Genomic DNA, 18,731 nt, shown 5'->3' on the forward strand with positions numbered 1-18,731 from the left:
CAGGGTCGCCACATTCTTGCGTGGACGAAGGTAAACATATGCGAAGGACTGACTCGAAAACGCTTCAACCACAAAAGACACACGTTCTTTCGAACGCTGCGGTTTCCCATACCAAGTCAATTTCTGGCTCTCGCAAAAGAGCCGCAGCATGCCAACTTGCAAACACAATGAAAAACGCTGATATTTCCAGAGGTTTTCCTGGTATCTCCTTGCGGTCTGAAGGTCTCGGTGAGTTGCACAACCATATATTGACCGTACTGGAATGGCCTCGTACCCCCTACATAGGGACTACTGACGCATGCACACAGAAAACAGTACCAGTGTCTCTGGCGACCCTCCGGCCCCTTCCGACGACACATGACAAATCCCAGGAAACACGGTTCTGACGATTAAAAGCGGCTCCAGAAATGAGTTCCCATTGCAGGTAAGCATTCGGAATTTCTCGATGTAGTGTGCATATCAGAACTAGTCCTGAAAGCACAGAAGACACCATTGCGGTCCCCCCAGACCCGGTTATCGACCCGGGTTTTGATAAACGGTAGTGAAAAGTAGCTCGCTTCCTAACCCGCGTCGACTGACGTTGTCAGAGGGGAAACCATTTCCGCGCATTCCGCCACCGTCTGTTGTGCTGTGCTTTATGTGAATGAACGCATCAACGAAGCCGGATTGTGGGCTTTGTAGCTACCAGCGCGCCACACACGTGATGATGACTGTATGTGTACTGCCCCAGCCTTAAACCAGTTCCTAGCCGCTGCAGGAAAATCATGCTCAGGCATAGACTGCCAGCTGCATCATCATCCCCGAAGAAACCCCTCTAATCCGCGGCTACACAATGGTTCCATCTCCTACCAGACGAAATGAACGGCGATGAAGCAACAAGCTGCCTTCCACATAGCATTCTCCCTGAAAATATGATAGTCGTCTCTTCTGCTTCTTTCTAAAGGGTGACGCCTCCATATCCATTACCACAGGTTTCTCTATCGAAATGGCTTTTCACCTGAGACTCGTACAGAATAGACCCGATCAATGGCAGAAGATACACTTTTCACCGCTCCACGGCCGCGCGACACGTGCGCCAGCCCGCGTCACAGCAGCAGCAAGTGGACATTCTATTCGGCCTAATCCGCGTCACAATTTTCTTTGAACCAGACCCAACACCCACAACAACACACACAACGATGACCGGAACCTCACCGCATCTGCAGGAACGAACTCCGCGTACACGCGCTTTACAATACGAACTTCAGACGCACGATTGCACACGTTCCCACGACCAAACTTGCTTTGGTTTCCATGTGCAGACCGTACGATCAACGAGCTCAGCCGCAACATGACGGGAAACCACCACTGCTTTCGACATTTGTTTTTGGTCAAGCCTAATGAACAGACACTGGACGACCTGACCATCACACCTGTTTACGCCATAACCAAAGCTGTTCCCGGTGAATCTGCTCTCGATTTCCCAACCGCAGATCACGGAAGTCTCAAACCCATGTTGCTTTTTTGCAATGGAAAAAAGCAGGATGAACGGCAAAAAAACACTCAAAGACGCTATAGATCGAGGACCCATGAGTCCTCGCCCCAGCCACCATATCGCCTCACCAAGTCAACAAGCACCGCTGCAAGGTGGACCTAGTGCTGCTGACTAGCACATCCAGTCAGCGTCAACGGAGCATTTCGATTTTCCATCATCATTCTGTCTCCTACTTCACTAGCTCTACGCATATGAATTATTCTGACGGCTACAACGAAACACGCACACGGCCAGCATATGCTCCCCGATATGAGTATCCGTTGTTCTTGCTGCCGTAGAATCAACGAGAGCACAACCGGCGACAAATTTATCGTGCTGCTTTATGGCTCCCACGCACGGACAAATGCGAACACCGACGCATCAAGCTGGTAGATTGTGATCCACACAGCTGAGACGCTTTTCCCGTGGGTGAACACTCCCTGCAGGTACCCGCCCGACTCACCCATCATCGAACACAGTTCCGGTCCTCTGTGCGCAGACAACAGGCCACCGAGTGTACCGTCCCCCACACACTTATACACGCCGTTCAGGACTGGGATATTCGGCAACTACGGGATGGCAGGGTAGTATACCATTTAGCTAAAACCAGCACTCGCCGCCACCCACTAACGCTTGCTCACAAAAACGATTGCAGCATATTTTGTGGCCCGCGAATCCAAGAGGATCAGAATGTTATGCGAGGAGCACAGTCATCGAGCAGAGTAGAAATACAGAAACGATTACTCTGAACACCTCTTTAGACTTCGGACAGAAGTGCCTTAGCATACAAGGCACCGGCAGACTGCTGCTTTCACGTTGGTTACTCCAGTTTTCCCTCGGCACTCAGTATTAAGGGATATCCCATGAAAGCGCAAAACTCTAGTTTTGCTCCTTCCTATTCTCACGTGCACTGTCCATCTTTCCTGGGTCTTCAGCACCAACAGCAGGAGATATCGACACACGAACGTCGACTAGTTCGGTCTCAAAACGCCCGCCCAAATCTGACGTGCGAGTCGCCGTTGCCGATACCCCCAGTTCAGCATCGCTCCCCGCCTTAACTACAAGCTGTCGCCTCTCCCCGTCCGGTTCCCCCTTAGGCCTTTTCCCTGTCCTCTTTTCGTCAGCTGCAGCAACATCGGCTGGCCAGAAAGGATGCGGGTTCTTCTTCTTGAAATACAAAAGCATCCCAAGAATACCGAAATTGAAGCAGCAGAGCCCCATCATCATGACGACTGGCCATGTGTATACCGAATGGAAAACATCAACGACCATAGACTGAAGCGGAATTTTTAGTAGCGAGGAAAATCCCCCCACCATGAAGATTGAGCCAACGATCCGCCCAAACTGTGCTGCTGCAAAGGTGTCGCTCACGAAACAATACACCTGCGATGAGTAAAATCCTACGTAGAATATAATGAGAACAGCTGCGATATAAGCCGTTACCGTTGTTTGAACCAGCGTCAATACAAACACGACCGTAATGATGGTATTGATCCCGATTAAAACTTTCGTGATGCCGTACATGTCCGTGAGTTTGCCATAAATCTGCGCACACACAACACAGGCGGTAACCCTGCATCATACTTGGCCAGTTCGAATCACACTGCGTTCCATGGAGCTGGAGTGACGCAAGTCACGACAAATCGTGATGAAGAAATGATTCACCTACGAAGCTCTGCATATTTGATGCCCAAGGGAGACATAAAAAGCAAACGATGTATCCGACTAGCGTGTCGCAAGAAACAACATCTACGACACATTCTTTCCACGCGTGGACCACTGTTCCACTACGCACCGCAGCTCTGGGCACACAGCACCTCACATGGAAAAGGATCTGCAACAGCAGCTGATGCCACCAGAAACATCAACTACACATGTCAACGAAGATGATGCACTGACTCGAGAGAAAAGCCACAGAACGCCAGTTGGCAATTCCTATGAAACGTGCTAGCAAGCTAAACGAAAGTTGGCTGCATGCGACCGCACATCTCGAACCAACCGGAAAAATGTAAATATATTACAATATCTCCTAAACTAGTAAACAATAAATGAGCGAGCGGGTCCTCGTCCTTTCGCGCTACTCCGCTACTCTCTATCTTGCGTGGAAAATCAAGCAGGGATACCCGAACATGCGACGAGCCCTTACGGGATGATTACTGAACATAATGTACTGAACGATGCAGCGCACACCAATAAACCTCAGAAAACAGCTGACTCTTTCCTACTCTGGTAATTCCGTCGACGCTTATGCCTTTCCCTTTTTGACTGGCGACTTAGTAGTGTGTTCGAGTAGCAACAACTGCGCGTAAACTCAACTCCCTACGGTTCCCTCATGAAAGCAACTGACACGTTAACAGACAAACTCCGTGTCGGACGTACTATGCAGGCAACGCAGCCGAACGGCAGGCCAAAGCCGAGAAAGTTATTTACATCTTTCCCGTAGAGGTTCTCGGCGCTGGTACTAAGGAACGGGTACGCGAGAGCCTGGACAACAGTGTGGATGACCATTAGCAGGCAATATTTGGACATCAGCTGCCGTCGCAGTGAGGGTGCAGACTCAGACGCAGGTGCCCCATTCGACTGTACAGTTATACTGCTGGTCCGGCGATTGACGGTTTCCGTTTGGTGTCTCGACGTGCCACTGCCTTCTCCAACACCTGAACCAGAATCTTTTCCTTTTCTCAACTTGAAAACAGAAGAAACCGACGAAGACCGAAAGACCTGACTCCATTGTCTTCCGCTTTGACGCCTCGCCAGTTGCTCCAGGGCCTCCTCAATATGCACAAAGCTCGCCCACGGGAGGAACGGATGGAAGCCAATCAACAAGAAACAAATTAACCAGCAAAGTCCTGCACGAGAACAGAAGGAAAACCGGAAATTAAAACACCAGTGTTCAACTGCCTTTCCCCTTTGAGTATGTCCACGCTGAAATTTCGATTAACGACGGTCAAGTTAAAATGGAGAAAACTGGAAGAACCACACTGGAGTTGTTTCACATTGACACAGCAAGCAGCATCCAAACACGAGCCGCTAGCTATTTAAACGCTTGTAGAAAACGCTTTCCTGGCGTGGATGACGGTCTGTGACACAGACACAAACGTTGAGATCGGTACGACGTGCTTCTTGTACGAGGATACCTTATTCACAACAGTATGACGGACATGCCAGCACTTACCCGGGCCGAGTGCAGCATATCCTAAACAGACGTCTTTCACTGTGATTGCTGAACTATTGGCGTCGAGTGTGTCCAGAATCGTGGGCACTGCGTAGCTCAAGCTTTTTGCTGACCCTAGCAGCGCCACTACGAGCCTGCAGCAAAATAGTTGGCAACGACAAGGGAACCATGAGTTCTTCCAAAACTTCGCAACCCTCCGGAGAATTTACACACTTTTATGCGCATCTACACGTGCGTTTTAAAATGTGTACTTCTGCACAGAAAGGTATCGTTCAGAATACTGACCGGTATAAGGGCGTGTTCGGGCCCAATCACCACAGGGCCCCTGTTCCACACAGCCGCTGCTACCGTTGACGGCTCGCCAACGCGGAACATAACATGTGCCCAATCATTCAAAGATGGTGCACAATGACGAACCCTACCCATCGTGCCAGGTGACGAAGCGACGGATGTGTTCACCACCACATATATTCACGTCTGGGAAACGGATGAAACATTTGTACTAATCGACTTCACATAATACGAGCATTGATAGTGCATGTGGAATAATAGGGAAACTATGGCATACTCAATTTTTGAAAACAATGCGGTTCTTTACCCCCCATTTCAACGTGTTTTATTCATGATAAGCAGCAGAGCGATGCTTACGCCTCGTGTCCGGGGAAAAGATTTGCTATCGACAGACTCGCCATGTAGCCACTGTCTGCTCCGACGCCCATCAAAACAAACGCTGGACAATAGGTGGGCATATTTTCTCCGGCGAAACCCAGGAGCATCCAGGCTGTGAAATTGCACGTCTGTCCAAAGAGACCTGTGAGCTTCGGGCCCACTTTGTCCAGAAGCAGCCCCGCCAGCAGCGCACAAGCGAAAGCACATGCGAGGCAAACGACAAAAAGCTTCTGCACTTCCGTATTTTGATCTTCACAGGCGAATCTTCTCCCACCATTCTCCTCCTGGCGAAGATCTATGGCTGATGGATCGTCTAAATCCCCACACTTCCACAGGTACGCCTCACTTCGGAAGAGCATATTGGAAATGCTTGGCCAGGCAAAGTACACTCGACCCGTCAGCAAAGAGTAAATCAAGTAGATCCCAAGCATAATGAATCGATTGACGCCAAAGGGTGTTGGCTGAAGGCGAGCTGCCATCATAGCGGATGTGGTTGGACCCCTGGGGAAGAATTTGTTACGCAACCGCTCACATAGCCCCGGACGCCCCCGTTTCGGGTCTTCCGTCACCCTTTCCCCGTGATCTCCAGGAAGGACGGCGCCTTTTTCCTGATCATCCTGAGCTGCCGCCTCAGCTGCATCTTCGCACTCATCTGGGTTGCTGCCGGAGTGACGAGCGCTCTGCTTGGCAATCTCTGCGGCCACCTTCAGCGTAAGCTCGGGGGGAACATCTTCTACTCGGCGAATGTCGACATCGCCGCCTGGGGCTGTCGGAAAGTACTCCAGAGCTGATGAGACACGTCGTTCACGGTTGAACATGTCAAGATACTGGTTGGCCGTAAGTCGGCGAGATTTCCCGCGGTCCACACGGAGTCCATCGCGGCCGCGATGTGTGTCTCTTTCCTCCACTTTTGATCCCGAAGTGGAAAGGTCTGTAGTGTGGGATCGCTCCATACTGTCGCCCACAGGCAACGCACAACCAAACAAACAGAAGACTTCCCGCAACACCTATTTGCCCTGAAAGCAAATGACCAAAGCGCTAGCCTTAAAATCGTAAAACCATGGAAATGAAAGAACCATATAACGGTACGCTGCTTTCTTATGAATTACTGTTACACAGACTGTCCTTCTGAACCGCAGCTTTCTGCACCGACACACACAACGGTGATGCGGAGAACCGTTGTGACCCCCCAGTTCAGCCAACTAGCGGCTGGTACAACTCTAGGATGTGTCTTGTACACATATTCACAACGTGCAGACAAAAACGAAAAAAATCGACGGGAATGGATCTTCACACCTAAGTCCCCACAGCGTAGCGACAGTAACTACGTAAACTGAGGAAGAAGCCGTGCCGTCTACGCTAGACTGAAAACGGCCTCCACTCCTATGCACACCGCCAGCGTTGTTTTTTGTAAACGTTGAATAGACAAAAAATGAAGAATACCGCTCACTTATACAACCGACACTACCACTGCCAGATATGAGTTAGACTAGCACATGCCATAAACCGGCCTGAATTGACCCTCCTGAGCACTAGGATGGTTTCCTTTCCCCGTACTAGCGAGACGGCTCTTCCGGAAGAGCACCAGTATCACAGTGCAGCGACGTGCGAAGCGGGAGCTCCACCGACCACCTCTCTCTAACGTAGGAGTACCAACAATATTCCACAAATGTAAGCACAAAAATTCTGTTCATAAAGTTCGGATGCTTCGCCCAAAAATTCGCGAGACAGCAGTCTTCACAACTCGGATGCTGCGGCAAGAAGAGCGGCAACCTTGCCCGGCTCGCGGCGTAGTTGCGTGAGCAAAGGAAGCGCTACGATGACGGACGGTGATCCGAGGGAACGGGATAACTGTGCTCCTGCCGCTTGCAAATCTCCGGGAAATCTCCCTTTCAAGAATCATGGATACAAACAGATATCAGAAGCGGGAAAATGGAAACGAGAATTGTTTCGCGTGAGAGTAGCCAGGTGACCTTTGGACAACGTTGCATGCTGATCCACAGACCCGGCGGGTCCGTGGACACGGTGAGTTGCTTCGGTGAGTATTACACTTGCCGGTTGGCCTGACCGCCTGTGCCCCAAGATGCGTTTTGGGGCGTAAACTATGCGTCAATATCAAATGCTTCGATATCTACAGGCCATATGTAGGTAATCCTAAATGCTGGCCCTCAGCAAAGAGAAGCAACTCGGTCTTGGATGAGCGCTCGTGAGAGTTCGTCCTATGGTGAGAACATTTATAGCCGACCGCAGCGGTTTGTCGTAGACAGTTCGCGGGTTCGGGACTAATGTACGGGGCGGAGGTGATCGACAGGACGCCTCCTCATCCACATATCGGCCGCCACGGAATTGGCGTCGTTTTATCCGGGCAACTTCTGAAACCAGTATGAAAGATTGCCAGGAGGTTGGTTCCATCCTCGTCACCGCTACAGCAAATGCCTCGCGAAGCAAGCGCATGAAGAAGATGGAGTGTGCTGCACGCCCCTGGTGAAAAGCTCATGAACCTCGAACAGCAACTTGTCTCACGGCCAGAATCATATACTGGTAACTGAGTACAGTTCACCAAGCGTACATTCTCCCCCCAGTTCAGGGCACGGCTCCAAACTTGCTTTTTTTTCGACGTAGGAGGTCGCACCAATTAGCAGAGTTACTGACTGTGTCTTCTCCACAGTGGACGGGCGTCAAAGCGACCACCATTTTGTTGCCTGTCAGGAAATTCATCACAGGGCTCAGCCATTTTGTTGCCTGTCAGGAAATTCATCATAGGGCTCAGCCATTTTGTTGCCTGTCAGGAAATTCATCATAGGGCCCAGCCATTTTGTTGCCTGTCAGGAAATTCATCATAGGGCTCAGCCATTCAATTCGTGGCGATTTCTTTTTGTATCAGCTATCCCATAAGACCCGGTCACAGGGCACTTCTCACCACATTAATCAGCTGCAACAGCGATTGTTACCGTTCGAATGGCAATGCCCGTTTAAGTTGGTTAGTGTGTACCACCTGCTGATGAACGAGACAAGAGTGAGGCGTTGCGGAGCAAATAAGTCAGCACCGGATGCACGAGTGAAATGGCAGGCAAGAGGTAGCATCCTTCTTGAACTCTTTCCTTCCTGAGCCGGCTGGACCCAATTGGCCCAGCGCTAATCACAAACGATTGGGACTACATCATGCAGGGCATGTGATCCAGCACTCTCCAGTGCTCTTCCGTATACGTACGACTTTGGGGCCCGTGTCGGATAAGAACCACACACGAGTAAACCGCCGTACAATAATTATACCCTGAGGACGCCGATCCAGCAATGCCGGCTGTATGGGACTGCTTATCGGGGCTTTGAAAACACGACTGCAGTAAGAAATCGAAGGTGCCGCTGGGTATGCTTGCATGCTTGCATACCTCCTGAGCTACCGTTTCTCAAGCACCAGATTGGCCATATTGTTACTAGCTACTAGGCGCCACAATTTGATTAACGCTGCCCGGCTGATTGATGTACACTGGCACTGCCCCACGGTTTTCCAAGATCACGGAACCACCGTTATGTTCGGCGGACTATTTCATTTGCAGCACAACTTAATCTTGCAGTTCAAGCTGAACTCCCCAGTTACCGTGCTGACAAGTTTATATGTGTCAGGTGAGTAATTCCTTCGAGTCCACGGCCTATTATGCTGTGTGTGTTCTTCGGGGGTCCACGTGGCCACCTTTGTTTGCACTCATTTCAATTTAGTTTACAGTTTAGAGGACAGCACCGTGAAGTCCGTTGAGCTCATCTGCTGTCAATGGATAACTGCTGTGAGGAGCTGTGAGGTGGCTCGCAAGTCTGGCCGCAGCCCCCCGAACTGTTCACGCCGTGACACAGGAGAGCAGTTCTACCCCACTGCAAGAGGCTGTGCCGAGGCGATATCCACCAGAAGCTCACTTTTTGGCTCTCCCTCTCAGGTTTTGTGGTTCACTGTTCGTTGGTGTTTTTGTTGAGCTGCATTTTCAAATAAAGTTACACTGGAATTTTGCATAGTTGGAAAGGGGCTTGTGCATCTTGAAAAAAATCTGTCGCTGGATAGATCATATTAATAATAGAGTCTCGTACCAATTTCTGTTTTAATCCTGTGCCCTGAGCGTTTACCCTGACAAGGTCACCTTGGCTCTCTCCGATTCTCTTGGATGCTGCTTTGGAAAACTGGCCCATGCCCATTCGAACGTTTTCCCCGAGCAGAAGAAAATGGAGAGGTAGAACGTTGGGTTCTGCACACACAGGTTTATCATTCTTAGGAGTTTTGGTTGTCCCGTGGTTGCACCCGTTCTGCGATTTGAGTTGTGGTGTGACATGTCAAGAGTGCCGTAGCTGAACTCGATAGGTGCTTCAGGTGAAACGCTCGGGAACTCAAATTTTTCTTGGTTGGATAATCTGCATAGCCCTTCGTGTGTTGTTGTGCGTGTGTGGGTATAGCACGTAGACTGTCCAGTTTCATGAGAAATGAGCTCGCATTCGTTTTTGCCCGTCTCAACTGTCGCGCGCTCAGAACGTTCGCGTGCCCCGTCACCTGTGGCGATTCAACTGTCTCAATGATGCATTGTGTTTTTTCATGTGTAACGTTTATCCTGTCAAAGGAGTGACGGGCGAGACCAGATCACAGCTACTTTTCGTCTGTTGGGAGGACTCTCTTCTGAGTGGAATGTCTGTGATGCGATGAGGTGATCACATCCCGACGTCTTCGTCTCGGGAGGATCTTCGACAGTGTTTTCACAGGTCTTTCTGAATTTTAGCTTTCGTGAGTGAGGGAGCGCTCTGTCAGTTGGCGGCCGGTTCTGAGCTGAATTATCAGTTTTCAATTCGCGCATTTCCCCGAACCATAGAACCTTCCGACGCAATTTTAGGGGTCCTCCTGCTCCGGCGCTCTCGGTGTATGTCGGGTGCTAGAGTACCTTTTTTCCTCTGCAGAGAAAAAACATCCTCGCGAGAGCTACGACGCTACTTGGACCAAGAACAGGATTCTCGGGAATCGTGCTCAGCTGTTAAACGGCCTGGACAAACGTTGCGTGAGCTGTCAGGAGTCCTCACTCCATTTTCGGACTGCTTCGTACCGACGGCCGTTGACCTTTCGGCTCCCTGTCTTTGAGCTGTTCTTCGACAATGACACGCGAAGAAACTGTTACAAACGTGTGCAGCTGAGAGGGACGCCTGTTTTCTTGCTTGGCGTTTCCTTTGACGGGTTCCCCGGCATGTGCTGCAAAAATTTGAAGCACCATCATTCCGACTAGCCTACCTGACGGACAATCTTGCGGCCGAATCTTGCCTTCAGAGAGAGACTACGGGAAATGCTGTCATCTCCTGTTTTTAGTTTCCCCTCTTCTCGCCGGCCGGTATCACCTAGTTGCGATTATGTTCGCGCGAATACGGACTCACGAGACTGTATCCAGGAAACAGTGAGGGGGAGACAACGTCCTTTAAAACAACTGGAATTGCATCGTATCACGAAATCCGGATATCCTCGCGTGTAAAACAGAATTGGATGCGGAAAAGCAAGCTCTCCCCTACGCATTTGTCATGTTCAGGCGTGTAGGGACCACGTAAAGAACACCTCTGCCATTTCCCGTTTGTGCGGTTGAACGCTCGCTCATACGGAATCCTGCGCTAAAAGGAGGTGGCGGCCGGTCGTGAAGGCACCGCTAAAGAACAACTTTTTCCGAAAGAAAAGGTGTTTGTTGAGATTTGTTCACTGAGATCTTACTTTTCGAACGAAATACAAATACTCGGAACTGCAGCTGTTTGGCTGGATTTTTTTGTGTCTCCGTGTAGGCGTCGAGGACAAACGCATAAAAATGTCAACTGAAGAGCATATTTCCCAGGAAATGAAAATGCACACCATGTCAGATATACGCGCTGGCGTCGTTGCTCCAGTTGGAAACAGCGATGGAGTTTTTATCGGAGAAGAACAGCAGTCTAGTTTTCGCCCGTTAACTTTTCTTGGTTCTTCAACAAAGAGTGCAGGAGCTGAATTCCTGAATGATTATACGCGGAACCCCAATTGGCTTTCTTCCCTCAACATGGCTGCTTCTATTTCTGCGTGTGCATCAAAAACTTCCAGCACACGAGACTCCGGCGTAGCAGTTCCTGCTGTCACGCAACCGCAGCTGTGTTTTTCTGACGGTTTCCAACTTCCGGCCGGTCCACCGGAGAAACTGCGGAGACTTGATCCTACCGACCTCTTCTGGCAGGCTTATCACAACATTGGGAATCTGATGATCTGCAACTGCATCACTGTTCTGACGACTCATCCGGTTGTCTTGGAACATCTACGGGCAGCTGCCGAGATGCTGTTGTGCCGGCACCAGACTTTGCGGTGCTCGATCAACGACCGTGATTCCCCCGAAGAACAGCATCCGCAGGGTACCCACAAGGAGGGGGCTACTCAAGATAAAAGTGATCCTTCACAGGAAGACAAAAGCTTTGCAGGTCGGCTACGAACACTCTTCACTAGGGGAGCGGATAGTCTCTGCTGCTCGTGCAGAAGAAGAAAAAGAAAAGTCTATGTATGGAAAGATAATCGCTCGTCAGCCCGCCTCGATGTCGCAATGGCGCGATGGGAATGCTCTGACGCAGAAAGTGCGAGAGAACGTTTTGGAACAATGCAAGACGACGAGTGGGTCAAGGCAATGGCTTTCGAGCAGAATGTTGGTTTCGACACATGTGGAGGTACGAAAGAATCATAGGTTTTTTAACACTATCCAATTAATATCTAGTGTCGTAGCTTGCGACGATCCATCGTGAATCCTAGTGATATTTACTGAACGAGTGATATCTCCTCTCCCTCTACGCGACCAGACGGTGAGGTCGAGCTAACGAGTATCCCCAGTAGACACCTGCGCTGCAAGTACGGCACCTTTCAGGCATTTTGTTTTTTTTATTTGGAAGCCATAGCTAGCGTGCCACACACTTCTGGTTTACGGACACTGAAACTGCCATTCGTCGAAAGGCATGCTAAATCATTAGTTCTATAGCAAGGAATTTGTTATATAACAGTCACAAGGCGCTTTTTGGAAGAGAGTCAACCTTGCATACGTTAGTGGAAAGTACGGCTAGTTTGTATACTGTTTGCATCATGCTGTCTCCAGTCCGAATACATCCAGGATTGAGATTTCTTACTATGGCGGAACCCGAATTAATCGTAAACGTGGTTAACAGAAGCTTCTCGAAGAAGCACCGGCTCCCTACACGCCCGCCACCTGCCCTCATGAAAATTTGCCATTGAGTGGCCGCGGTACCCTACAGGAACAGATGCCTTCACAGGTTTTAGATGTCCCTGTAAACATGCCACTACCAAGGGAAATTTTGCACCGCGTTACGTGCATGCGAGGTTTTCGACGTAAACTAGCTCGTGTATATACGGCGTGGCTGACTGTGTGATTTGTCGCTGTCCCTCACCAGGCCCCCTCTGGCGCCTGCGACTGTTTCCATCTCGACACGTGGATGAGGAGCAAAAGAAAGGTTTTGGTGATTTCTTTTCAACTGCTCGGACATCACGACATCCGTCTGAGGGTCACGGGGGTAGAGGGTTGCGGCGCCAGGGCTCTGCTGCTCCAATAGCGACTTCACAATTCAGTTACCGCACCAAGATCTTGGGAATTTTTCACCACTCCGTTATGGATGGCTTAAGCAGACAGAATTTTTGGAACGAGCTTTCTTGCTGTCTCCTCCTCTTGCAAAACATCGAGCGATATAACTCTTACATATATGATCTCGTCCGATCCGCAACAGGGCTTCCGGCCTTGCCTCATATGCCTGTGGGGTCACATGGACTGGGAAACCGGTCATCAACTCCTTTGTTAAGCGAAAACGACTCGCAAACTTCACCTGTGGTTTCAGCGACACAGTGCGGAGAAAGGAGAGGGGCAGCACCGTCGACATCCATCACTGCACCTGGGCAAATGACCGGGGCTGCTTTTGACCGCTCAAAACAGCGCCCTGAAGGAACCAATGATGAGGCCAGACACCCACGGACGACAACAAGCTCCGGCAAAGTAGCCCTTCCGTGTACACGGCTGCCAGATGCACTCTCATCAGCTACTCCATTGCCAATACCTCTACAGATGCTCAAGATTGTTCTCCTAGGGCCTCGACTTCTGGCATGGGGATACCTATGGGAACGGCGACTGCTGCGAAAAGTACGGAACCCTTTACCGGTTTATTATCCTCCAGAGCGTTTTGGAACAGAAGCAATCCTTGGTAGAAGAAAGCGGATGCCTGACTCGGGGACTGACAGTGTTAGCACGAAGCCGAAAATGGCGAAAACACCAGCAGACGCGCCCAAAACACATCAGCCTTTCACGTCGGTCATTCCTATCCTCGTTAATCGGGATATGACGACAAAATTGCTCCAAATATGTAAAAGCAAGAAGGCAGGTCTTAATGGCCTGATTATTGGCACGGCAGCCATTGCTATCTCAGAGCTGATGTGGGATAGAAGAACAGTTTTGAAGGAAATCGACCGTATGCTGGATGACAAGCAAAGTGTGAGAGAGGCGGGAAAGACATCGTCACAAACACCAGAACCCCATGGAACAACTCATGAGCACGGCCACATCTGGTTCCCGTTTCATCCGATGAAGGGCTCCGGACGAGCGGCGGTGGCAGTAGGGACTGCTGGCGTCACTAAACAGGGAAGAGACTGCGGTCTTGGCTCGCACACAATTCCAGAAAATGCGCAAGCCATCGTCTCTCCCCAGCTCTCAAATTCAGTCGAAGAAACCCGTGCGTCTTACGAGACGCCATTGACTGCGTCACCTAAACATAGACTACATGAAGGACCGACAGAGAGCATTAGACTCTCAGACGATGCGGCACGGGGGCGGCTCTCACCTGAGTATCAGAATCCGATCATCTTAAAGGCCTCGTCGGCGACCCATTGTGGAAATGAAAACGCTGCTGATTCCCCTGGCGTTTCCTTTCACAACATCAAAGAACAGAACACTCGAATTCAGGGGAACCACCTGGACACGGGCGCGAACGTTGCACATTCTGTCGCTGCCCACCGACCCTCGCGTTGTAGAAGAGGGCCGGAGAAACAAGAGATTGCTTTATGCGCTAACCTTCGAGGAAGGAAAACGTGGGGAAAGTGGCCAGTAGTTGGGGCAGGATGCAGGCAGGTGCGATATGTTTTTGAGCAGCTTCGAGCGTTGATACGGAAGCCAACATGTGAACTTGACCCCGACCGTTTAGGGGCGTCAAATGTTAAAAACCACAGCGGACCTGTGTATTTGTATTCTCTCCAAGCCGTAAGTGGAAGACGATGGTTCAAGCGTACCGAACGAAATGAGTTTGAACCAACAGAGTTCGAGGACCAAATGTTATTTCAGAGTTTCCTTCTAGAACAGGCACAGGCATCGCTCACTCAACTGGCACCCGGTGATCCGTTTGGACTAGGGCTTTTTCAGAAGATGGACACCCGCTTGTGCGACATCGGACGGGATTCCCAGCTGCTTTCCCGCGGAAAGTACGAGGAGAACCAAGATACACAAACAAGCAGCCGACGAGTGACACTGCCTGGTTTTCACCTGCCCCTCTCACCGGCCAGAAAACCCGGTACCCGTGGTGGTGTTTCGCTTTCTCCAAGACGGGAAACACGAGAGCGTAACGTGGACGAGAACTGCTATGGAGTTACGGCGTGTACGGCACTGCCGTCTCCGCAGATGTGCCAGGCCGTCATTATGGATACGAGCAGCTATATGAGGAAACTTCCGCAAGACTGCGGCCAGTCTCCCCTGGTATGTCATCATAAAGCGCGACCACCGTTCGCCACTTCGGTGCCCGGTATGCTCACCGAACATACTCTGGCTCTCGCCTCCCCTACAGCTGAGCGCTGTTGGGAGAACGTTAGAAAAAGCTCTCAAGAAACAAGGGTTCCCAGCGACAGTGAAGTAACGTTGTCGCGAATGTCGACTGGGCAGGACGATAAAATGAGGCAGCAGTTTGAGACAAATTCCGGTGGAGACTATAGTTGCAGAGAGATAATCGAGACGGCTACCGTAGCATCTAAAGCAGCGCAGCAGTTCGTGGAGCCCGAGACTGATATTTCCAGTCACGAAAACCCTTCCGCTTCAGAAGAGGCTGCGCATACTCTCCAAAAAGTGTACACCACAGTGGACAAACAAGGAACTGGCTGCCAAGGTGATACGGGCATCATACGTTGTGGGATTCTAGCGAGTTCCAGTTGCTCTTCCTGCTGGACAGAGCTTGCTCAAGAGCATAGTGACCCAACACAAAAAACACATGCATCGACATTACCTGGCTCTTCACCAGTGTCTACAAATTCCGGAAATGAAAGGGGAAGCGGGGGTGGTGCCTCCAGTGAGCTCCAGGCAAGCAAGGGGAAAAGACCGTCGATCAGAAACAGTCTTGCTTCATCACTGATGAAGATACGGAGCTGGATAGCGCGGAAAAGCCGCGGCGAGAAGCGTGTGACAAACCCACAGCCGGACGGAAGAAATGGACACTCAAAGTTCTTTCTTGAGAAGCCTGGGAATGTGATTTGCGACAGCCAGGCGTCTACTACAAATAACGCGGAAACAAATGTTCAAGTGACTTCACGCGCGGGAATGGGTTCCTACGCTTTAATTATTCCCATCAGGATTCGAGTGTCGCCCAAATGTGCTGATCTAAAGGAGGATCTCTGGGAACTGGCTAGCAGGTCGGCGAAAGATGTCCATGCTATTGTGAACGCCCAGCGTCCGTTCCGAGCCTCCTACGCGCTCGTGCCGTGGCATTCCATCACCGTATACGTCGGTAGCATTATAGACAGGATGCCTCTCCTCAGGAAACTGGGTGGAATGAAGCCTAATTACCGTCCATCAGCCTTCCTCATCAGTAATGGAGGTAAATGGGATGTGACTTCCGTCGAAACGTTCATGCACCAACTTCTTCTGGAAGTAGCGCATATGGCAAAACTACACAGATCAATAACAGTTTATCGATTACTACACCATCATCAACTAATGGAAGAGCGCGCTCGACTAATGGACAGAAAAAAGCAGGGGTTGAAAGTCGAGATGGGGGATTTAATGGTTCGTAACCCTACTTCTTCAGTAACGGGCATCTCAGGCAGTCCAAATCGACCCTCGCATCAACGATCACTCGACAGAAACTCCAGCAGTCCGAGAGGGACTCGGCTATCTTCGTATGCGGAAGAGAACATGCAGCGAGCAGTGAGCACGTCGGCTCACATAAAACGGTCGATTCGAATCGAGGAGGTAAACGGTGCGAATACCCCTTATTCTCGACTCCTACACCTGAAGACACTTCCGCGAACACCCACTTCAGGCCGCTATTGCGCCCCCACTAAGAAAACATCGACCAGCACGGTTATGGCAAAAACAGTCCCCAAGTTTCAGCCCTTCTCTCTTAAAATAGAATCAAGCTGGTCTGTTGTCGCTCAGCATAACGTAGGTCTCAACTACTTCGCCCACAACGTCGTGACGGTAGACGGGTGCCTAAACTGGACTCTGCAATACCATACAAATATGGTCAGCCACGAACTAGCGATGTGCTATGCGAACCGAATTATTGATATTCTTGAAAGAGTATGCAGGGGCGAAGATCTCAAAGATAACCAACAAGTTGACGCGAAGGGGCCTCACCAGTACACGCCGAATTTGACTACAATGGTGCTCCCCGTGCCACGCACCTTCGGCCATGAAGCTGAACATCCGACAGCGATTCGCAGCTGCCAGGAGGGGGCCGGAGGGACAATGAGGCAGCGGCTCACAGGTGCCAGTAAGGATTCGAACATGTAAGACACCGAATGGCCACAGAAGCTATACAGATTACTATCAGTTTTGCCGACCTGTAGCTGAAATGGGAGGAACTCTTTCCAAAACGTTCGATGACGTAACGTTGCCCACGAGGGATACGAGAGACTAGACGCTCCTATATCAAGAATGTGTAGATCTGCTCCCGTTCTAGGAAGGTCTACTCGATCGATAAGGAAGCTACGGGGAAACGTATTGGAACGAGCCTGCGCGGTGTGATTGTAAGTTTTGTGGACGACAAATTCCGCCGAGCTTTTGACTGTTTGCATTTCATGAGGACTTTCAGTGGAAGTATCTGCTCTGTCTCTTTCCACAGTCTGCGTTGTTTTTGCGCTACTGAACAAGTGTTTCTAAGCTGCCCAACAAAGTTTTTGCTGAGCACCGACCTCTATGAAATAGAGAATTGATCGATGGAAAAACGTGTTTGTGGCATAGTCTACGGTTTACCGGCGGCATGCCGGTTCTTCCGCTGGACTCGCACATGCTGCTCTTTCCCTTGTTGTTTTTCTTTTCCGAATGCTTGGCCGTTGCACAAAACCGCTACGTGATGCTGCTCGAAGAGGGCCGCGTGCATATCTAAAATATACGCCCCATGTAGCATCCTAGGCGGACACCTCCGAACGCACCTGTAAGGGAACTCTACAGCAGACGCGTGTTAGAAAGGCTAACTCGGATGGTAAAGCACGGTTAACTTAAGGAATACAATAAGTTTCTTCTGCAAAGCCAATCACACGTCCTCGTCCATATAGACTATGAGGTCCTGTTCACCTGGTTCGACTGGACCACCAAAGTTGATCCTCTTGGTTTTCTTAGAGAGAGTTTTCTGCAGTCCTCCTAGTCAACTCGCGTGTGGAGAAGCAAGAATAACCGAATGTCAATTTGATCCTCTTGGTTTTCTTAGAGAGAGTTTTCTGCAGTCCTCCTAGTCAACTCGCGTGTGGAGAAGCAAGAATAACCGAATGTCAATCTTCAAATCAATTCATATCTCATTCCTTCCGATGTCGAGTGTTTCTCGGCCATCCCACAGACTCCGATTGGGCCACTCGGAAATAATGATGATGCTGTTTCCTCACAGTGGCCAGACAGACGGTTTGTCGGTGGCACCATTCTTCTGAGTTCTCTCTTGAACTCTTGGCCATTCCACGGAACCCGACTAAAAACCTCATGGTGTATGTTCAGATGCCAAACGAAAGGAGGCGCAAAAAAACCCCAACGAACATCCACCGGTTCCCGTCAGAATGATATGTACGCGGACTACGAGGTCAGCTATCTCTCAAGAGAGACGATTTGTCACAAACTGTCAGAACATGAACGAAGAAGGGCGAGCTTGTTATAGTCATACTCTTTGTAGGCCTCGAAGTTCTGCTGCGTTTGACGGGCTCTGAGTTCCAGTGTGCTCTGTGCAGTCACAATACAACACAGAGGACGCCTTGGTGTGTACAAAGTCGACTAGCTATAAGATCCTTGGAAATGCCGTACAAACGAGACCGTTCATACATTTACTGGCTACTGCAATGCTCTCTCAGCAGCGAGACCATACCTTCTGGCCCTGTCCACATTCTAGCTGTGACACCCCAGGCCA

The 18,731-nt window shown here is 50.3% G+C and overlaps 3 protein-coding genes across 3 annotated transcripts; 2 read left to right on the forward strand and 1 right to left on the reverse strand.

The window, feature by feature from the left end:
- Positions 1-2,392: 2,392 nt before the first annotated feature.
- Positions 2,393-6,310, reverse strand: NCLIV_064380 (conserved hypothetical protein; the record flags this gene model as incomplete). The annotated part of the gene is made up of 4 exons (XM_003885989.1): positions 2,393-3,058; positions 3,893-4,362; positions 4,689-4,822; positions 5,337-6,310. 4 exons carry the CDS (start codon positions 6,308-6,310, stop codon positions 2,393-2,395), a joined length of 2,244 nt encoding a protein of 747 aa, XP_003886038.1.
- Positions 6,311-11,167: 4,857 nt separating this feature from the next.
- On the forward strand, positions 11,168-12,058 carry NCLIV_064390 (conserved hypothetical protein; the record flags this gene model as incomplete). Its single annotated transcript, XM_003885990.1, has 1 exon — positions 11,168-12,058. The coding sequence occupies one exon, from the start codon at positions 11,168-11,170 to the stop codon at positions 12,056-12,058; it is 891 nt and encodes a 296-aa protein (XP_003886039.1).
- Positions 12,059-12,988: 930 nt separating this feature from the next.
- On the forward strand, positions 12,989-17,134 carry NCLIV_064400 (conserved hypothetical protein; the record flags this gene model as incomplete). The annotated part of the gene is made up of 1 exon (XM_003885991.1): positions 12,989-17,134. One exon carries the CDS (start codon positions 12,989-12,991, stop codon positions 17,132-17,134), a length of 4,146 nt encoding a protein of 1,381 aa, XP_003886040.1.
- Positions 17,135-18,731: the final 1,597 nt, after the last annotated feature.

The sequence above is a fragment of the Neospora caninum genome, chromosome XII (genome assembly GCF_000208865.1).
Source record: "Neospora caninum Liverpool complete genome, chromosome XII".
Taxonomy (NCBI): Eukaryota; Apicomplexa; class Conoidasida; order Eucoccidiorida; family Sarcocystidae; genus Neospora; species Neospora caninum.